Raw genomic sequence first — 7,591 nt, 5'->3', positions numbered from 1 at the left:
CTACAAAATTTTACAAAGACTACAATTTAATTACATTTAACCTACATTATATCTACAATCTGGAAACACTTTACATGAATTTACTTTTTAATATCAGTTGTATTGTAGATAATAAATATTAATACAAAATTACTCTATATGAAAGACAAATTTAGATGGCTGACAAGATATATAAAAGCATATTAAACACACATAAAAAAATTGAAGTATACTTCATAATGATATTTAAAAACTTAAACGATTACACAAAAAAATGTAGATTCTTTAACTCACTAACAGTAACTACAAAATAACCATTATAACTACATGATATTCATTTCTTTTTGGGAGCATTCTTGCAAGATCTTTTGTTATGCCCTTCACCTTCACAATTTCCATATGACACCTTGTACTTCTTAGACTTTATTTCATCATATGTTTTATATCTTTCCTTTTGAGGTCTCCTTGGCTGCCTTTTATCTCCCGTAGGTGGATATACTACCTCATCCAAAATATGTTGTGGCACATTCCATTTGCTTTCATCGGGAAGAGGTTTTACTGGTATTTCATACGTACGCAGAAGGCTCTCCCTTGTGTAATACGGAGAGCAATAGTTTTCATGTGTTTCATGACTGTGCCTTAATGCTGCCAAAGCATGCGCACATGGAAGTTCTTCAAGTTGGAATTGGCCATAGCTACATTTTTTGTTTTCTAGACACATAATGTACCGCTTCACACCATCTAACACAATATGTATATGATCTGTTGAAGCCCTCACCTTCATTTGCAGAACAAACACAAAGAAAATATATTTACAATCATAAAAATAGATTATCTACAATATATCTACAATTTATCTACAAATTATCTACAATCTACAAGTAAACTACAATTTGCCTACAATTTATCTACAATCTGGAAACACTGTATATTAAAATATATTTTTTTTTGCACAAAATAAACAGATCTTACCCTAAGTTTCTGAGATAATGTACTGTTTTTCTCTAATTCTTTGTTGAATTTGTACCCAAGATATGTGAAGGTACCCTTAGCCTTCAATAACTTCTCTTTCGTCCAAGTTTCAAGAAGCGTCCTCATATACTCTAATAGGCCAAATATTGGCAGCTCTCTTGCATATTTTGTTACAACATTCAATGACTCTGCAATGTATGATGTCATAGTCCAAGTTCTATTTACCGTTGCATGTACTCTTGACCATCTATGATAGCCAATATCATAGAGGTATGATTTAACACGAGGGTCTATCTCTTCAATCTTCGACATCCTTTCATTAAATTCATCCAGAGTGTATGCCCCTACTGTAGCAAAGTACAATTCATGTAATTGTAGATGACCCTTCTTGAATTTTGACCTTATATTTATCCAAATATGCCACATACAAGAGTAGTGTGGCATGCCTGGATAGACAATTGATGTTGCCTTCATTATACTCTCATTCCTATCTAAAACAACACACATTGAAGTTCTTTCACCATATGCCTGCTTGAATTGCTCAAAGAACCACTTCCAAGATGCGTCATTTTCAGAATCAACCACAGCATATGCCAAGGGCAATATTGTACCTACATTATCAATTCATAAAATATTAATTGGCAGATTTGCAGATGTATATAAAAATATAAATACACAACAACTACAATATATCTTCATAATATAGATAATTTATCTATATTTTTTTGTAATATCTACAAAATAACTACAAAAGTACTACAATGTATCTACATTTTATACACTGCCTACAAAATAACTACAAATTTTTTATAGTTTTTACCTGCTGCATCCATGGTGCTTGCTGTCAGCATAATCCCCCTGTAGGCTGACTTTAAGAATGTCCCATCAACCACTACTACTGGCCTACAATGTTGCCAACCACTTATTGATGTACAAAGAGCAACAAATGCGTATAAGAAGCATTCATCTGTTGTCTTCTTCAATTTAACAACTGAACCAGGATAAGTCTCCTCAAGAATATAAAAATAATTGGGTAATTTGCTGTAGGAGTCAGCCAGATTCCCTCTCAAAAACTGTAAAGTCTTTTCCTTTGCTCTCCATGCTTGCATGTAGCTTAGGTTCACTCCGTGTTCTGCTAACATGTCAGTTTGTATGTCCTTTGGTGTGTAAACAGTCTTTGGATCACAATACTTTGGAATGACCATGCTACCAACTACAGCTGCAGTACGTTTGCGCTGTATGAATGTTTCGTCCATTAAGGAGCATGTGTGTTGTCTGTTGGAACTCCTTATCTTGAACATTGAGGAATCACTAATTGACGTTGCCTTGAAGTGCTATTTACAGTTTTCACCAACGCATACAAGCCAGTAGCTACAAAAGAAATACAATATTTAACACAGATTATAATTGTAGGTGCAATAAAAGGATTGTTTTAAGGGAAAGTAACATAAACTACAATTTAACTACAATGTAACTACAATTTATCTACATTTAAAAAACACATAACTCGAATAAAACACTGCTTAAAATGATCTTTTATCCATACCTTCTATGACTAGATCTTTTAACTCTGAACTGGAACTTGTGCACCACAGAAAAGTGCTTCATTGCAGCAGCTACAGTTTGCTTGTCCTGATACACTTGTCCTTCTTCAATATCAGTTTGCGTATATTCTTTTATTATTTTCACTTTGATATTCCTCTATATCTGGTAGAGGAGTNAATAACTACAAAAGTACTACAATGTATCTACATTTTATACACTGCCTACAAAATAACTACAAATTTTTTATAGTTTTTACCTGCTGCATCCATGGTGCTTGCTGTCAGCATAATCCCTCTGTAGGCTGACTTTAAGAATGTCCCATCAACCACTACAACTGGCCTACAATGTTGCCAACCACTTATTGATGTACAAAGAGCAACAAATGCGTATAAGAAGCATTCATCTGCTGTCTTCTTCAATTTAACAACTGAACCAGGATAAGTCTCCTTAAGAATATAAAAATATTTGGGTAATTTGCTGTAGGAGTCAGCCGAATTCTGTAACGACACGACCGGTCGTTTTGAGCTTTTGCACTTTGATCGCCAGTTCTCGAGCACGACTTGCTCCGTACGATGTTTTATGACTGATGTAAATCGTTGGTTTTGGTTTTCACGGAAATCGGTATGAATTTGGAAGAACAGTCTCAGTTGAAAGCTTTGAATTTGAAAGGTTTGACCAAGAGTTGACTTATTTGTAAATGAGCTCGGATCGGAATTTTTATGATTTGGTAAGCTTCATTGGGTGATTTATGACTTAGGAGCGTGATCGGAACTGGTTTTGGAGGTCCGGTGTAGAATTAGGCTTGAATTGGCAAAGTTAGTATTTTGGCGATTTCCGGTTGATAGGTGAGATTTTGATCCGAGGGTCGGAATGGAGTTCCGAGAGTTGCTGTAGCTTTGTTAGGTGATTGGGATGTGTGTGCAAAATTTCAGGTCATTCGGAGGTATTTTGGTCGGGTTTCTGATCAAAGGCGTGTTTCGAAAGTTTTAGAAGAACTTAGGCTTGAATCCGATGTAATTTGATGGTTTTGGTGTTGTTTGTGGTGTTTCGATGATTGGAGCAAGTTCGAATGATGTTTTAGGTTGGGTTGGAACTATTGGTTGAGGTCCCGGGGGCCTCGGGGTGATTTTGGATGGCCATCGGGATGAATTTTGGACTTGTGAGATTGCTGGTGTTTGCTGATAGCTGGTATTTCCGCATCTGCGGAAAAGGGGCCGCAGATGCGGTTCCGCAGATGCGAAGATAGGGTCGCAGGTTCGAGTGTTGGCTATTTGGAGAAATTCCGCAGAAGCGGATGGTTTCCGCAGGTGCGGTTATTGACCGCAGAAGCGGTCCGTGTTGGTGAGGGGTGTTCCGTAGAAGCGAGATTTGACAGCAAAAGCAGTCCTGGGCGTAATAGTGACTTCCGCAGAAGCGGAGGAGATACCGCAGAAGCGGTGACTGCATATGCGGTAAGGTAATCGCAGATGCGAAAATGCTTGATCAGATAAGGGTTTTAAAAAGCTCATTTTGTTCCGCGAGCTAAGGTTCATTTCCACCATTTTTGATCGACCTTGAGAGCTTTTTGACGGAAATTGAAGGGGAATTTGACTGGGTGTGATTGGAGGTGAGTTCTGTGACCTATATACATGATTTAATGGTAGAATTAACATAGAAATTTGTGGAAATTCATAAAAAAAGGGGGGGGGGGAGCTAGGGCTTGGAATTTGGTATTTCAAAATGGGATTTGATGGGTCATTTGGGCTCAGATTTGGGAGTTTTTGGTATGTATAGACTCGTAGCGAGATAAGGAATCCGATGATGTTAAATTTTCTGATTTTCGAGAAGTGGGCCCGGGGCTCGGGTTTTGCAAATTTTGTGAATTTCGATACTTTTCGAGTCTTTTCGATATGGGAATGTTCCCTTAGCCTATTGTAACGTATTCGTTGTGGTTTTGATAAGATTCGACGCGCGAGGAGGTCGATTTGCGAGGCAAGGGCATACCGAGCTAGGATTTTGGTCGGCTTGAGTTGAGTAATGATTGTAAATGATATCCTGAGGGTTTGAAACCCCGGATTTGCACATCGTAGTGCTATATTGAGGTGACTTGCACGTCGGATAGCGAGCGTGGGGTAGAGCACCGCTGGGGATTGTGACTTGGTCCGTCCCGCTGATATTACCGCGTATTTAACTGAGATATGTTTGTTATCAACATGATTTGGGCTTCTTGCCATATTTTGGGCTTCATGCCGACTACTTGAGTCTTTCGTGGATTTTTCTCACTCTTTCCTCACTATTTGATATATTACTTGAACTCAGTCCTGTTGATTATACTGTTTTACAAACTCAGCCACTTTAATTGAATTTTGAGACTTAAATTGATATTTTCACTGTTGTTTGGGCTGAGCACTACTATTTTATTGATGCCCGAGGGGCTTATGATGTTTTCTGGACTGAGGAGGCTTCCAGGCCTCGAGTGTGATGTGAGGAGGCTTTCAGGCCTCGAGTGTGATGTGAGGAGGCTTTCAGGCCTCGAGTGTGATGTGAGGAGGCTTTCAGGCCTCGTGTGTGATGTGAGCAGGCTTTCAGGCCTTATGTTGATATAGCGCTTGGGCCGTAAGGGGCCTCTCCGGAGTCTGCACACCCACAGTGAGCGCGGGTACCCATGTGATATGATACTTAGCCCGAGGGGCTGATACTATTCTGAGTGACTGATACTGAGCCCGAGGGGCTGATACTGTTCTGAGCGATTGATATTGAGCCCGAGGGGCTGGTACTGTTTTGAGATATTGCCCGAGGGGCGAACTTTTATGTGCTCATCTTGCATATTTACTTGCCTTTTCATCTATTATACTGTGGTATTTGTGCCCGAGGGGCGGATTTTCTGTGCTTATCGGCACTAACTGTTTTGAAATCATTTCGTAACTGTTAAAAAGAACATTTTCAAAAGGGATTTAAACTGAGCTAAGATATTTCCAAAGCTTTCACAGCTTCACTGTTTTTCTCAAGGATTGTACCCTGCTTCTATACAGCATGATGGTTTGCTTTACGTGATTTCTTAGTGCTCAGTTATTATTTACCTTTATTATTCACTAAGTTGGAGTACTCACTTTACTCCCTGCACCTCGTGTGCAGATGCAGGTATCTATTCACCCGGTAGCGGGTTTTGGCCGATCAGAGGCAGAGTTATATGAGTTAAGGAGGTGCCTGTCAGCGTTCGCAGCACCATGTTTCTCTCTTTTGTTCATTATTCAGGTTTTGTATATTTTAGACCTTGTAGTGGATTCATAATCTGATAGATGCTCGACTTCGGAACTGTTCAGCGGACACGTGGAGTCGAACGTCTCTCTACAATGTTGCGTAGGTAGATTGATTATTGTAGGTGACTGTCTCTAGTGGTTTAGAAAGAGTTCTGTTGCTACCAACTTCTTTCTTTGTAGTCTAGTAGATCTACATGCTCTAGTGGATCTAAAGTAGGTTTATGTTCAGCAACAGAAAGTGTTGGGTTGTATTTCCGCTAATTAATGCTATTAAGTCATATTTAAGCTGTTTATTTATGTTTAACATTTTTTGAAAAGACGAATTGGGTTTAGTTGGCTGGCCTTGTCCCCACGAGAGGCGCCATCACGACCGGGTCCGGCTTTGGGTCGTGACAGATTCCCTCTCAAAAACTGTAAAGCCTTTTCCTTTGCTCTCCATGCTTGCATGTAGCTTAGGTTCACTCCGTGTTCTGCTAACATGTCAGTTTGTATGTCCTTTGGTGTGTAAACAGTCTTTGGATCACAATACTTTGGAATGACCATGCTACCAACTACAGCTGCAGTACGTTTGCGCTGTATGAATGTTTCGTCCATTAAGGAGCATGTGTGTTGTCTGTTGAAACTCCTTATCTTGAACATTGCAGAATCATTAATTGAAGTTGCCTTGAAGTGCCATTTACACTTTTCACCAACGCATACAAGCCAGTAGCTACAAAAGAAATACAATATTTAACACAGATTATAATTGTAGGTGCAATAAAAGGATTGTTTTAACGGAAAGTAACACAAACTACAATTTAACTACAATATAACTACAATTTATCTACATTTAAAAAACACATAACTCGAATAAAACACTGCTTAAAATGATCTTTTATCCATACCTTCTATGACTAGATCTTTTAACTCTGAACTGGAACTTGTGCACCACAGAAAAGTGCTTCATTGCAGCAGCTACAGTTTGCTTGTCCTGATACACTTGTCCTTCTTCAATATCAGTTTGCGTATATTCTTTTATTATTTCACTTTGATATTCCTCTATATCTGGAGAGGATGGCATATCAAGTAACTTTAGGGATCTAGACGAACCTGCATCAAATAGAGATAAACAGTGCCATTATAATTTTGTAGAATCTTTGTAAATAATTTGTAGATATAGTGGAAAATTGTAGTTATCTATTTTAAGATGTCAGACATTGTAGTTACATTGTAGTAAAATTGTTGCAATTTGTAGATTTATCTGAAAACAATACTGCTTAACTCTTTCATTGAACGAAATTGTATTCTAATTGTAGATAAATATAGTAAATTTGTAGATAATATCGTAAAACTATAATTCTAAGCAATTTCGAACTACACAAACCTGCACTTGTGTTATCGATGGTGATTGCCAATTCCATATTGAAATCACGTACACTTATACATAACGGATATGAACCTAAGTTTCTATTCTCCTTTTTGGTCTCCATATACACACGAACCCTCATATCATTCCTAATCTCCATTGGGGGACAATTGTCGTTCACGATGTATTTGATTTCTACAATTTTTTCTGTAGTATCAATTGATAGTTGTTCTGCAATTGTAGAAATCAGGATACTGTAGCTTGCATTCTCATCTACCAAAATGGCATCAACTTCAAAATCTCTAAATCTGCCATAGTTATCCCAATTTCCATTAAATTGTAGCATGATTGCGATTTTGGACATGATTTGTTATTTTTGTTGATGTTTTTTTGGATTTCTATATTGAGAGAAGAAAAGATGAAGAACAGATATATATGATCGACAATTTGAGAGAAGAAACAACGAAGAACAGAATTTATCAACTTTGCGTTGTTGAATCTCGAAAATTTG

General features: G+C 38.0%; 1 protein-coding gene across 1 annotated transcript; it reads right to left on the bottom strand.

The window, feature by feature from the left end:
* Positions 1 to 313: 313 nt before the first annotated feature.
* LOC109242570 lies at positions 314 to 2,207 on the bottom strand. Its single transcript, XM_019409413.1, has 3 exons — positions 1,772 to 2,207; positions 952 to 1,562; positions 314 to 757 (listed from the first exon to the last, which is right to left on the bottom strand). Exons 1-3 carry the CDS (start codon positions 2,205 to 2,207, stop codon positions 314 to 316), a joined length of 1,491 nt encoding a protein of 496 aa, XP_019264958.1.
* Between the last annotated feature and the right edge of the window lie 5,384 nt (positions 2,208 to 7,591).

Source organism: Nicotiana attenuata, unplaced genomic scaffold (genome assembly GCF_001879085.1).
Source record: "Nicotiana attenuata strain UT unplaced genomic scaffold, NIATTr2, whole genome shotgun sequence".
NCBI lineage: Eukaryota > Viridiplantae > Streptophyta > Magnoliopsida > Solanales > Solanaceae > Nicotiana > Nicotiana attenuata.
The sequence above is the reverse complement of the archived record's forward strand: the minus strand, read 5'-3'. Positions and strand labels throughout refer to the sequence as shown.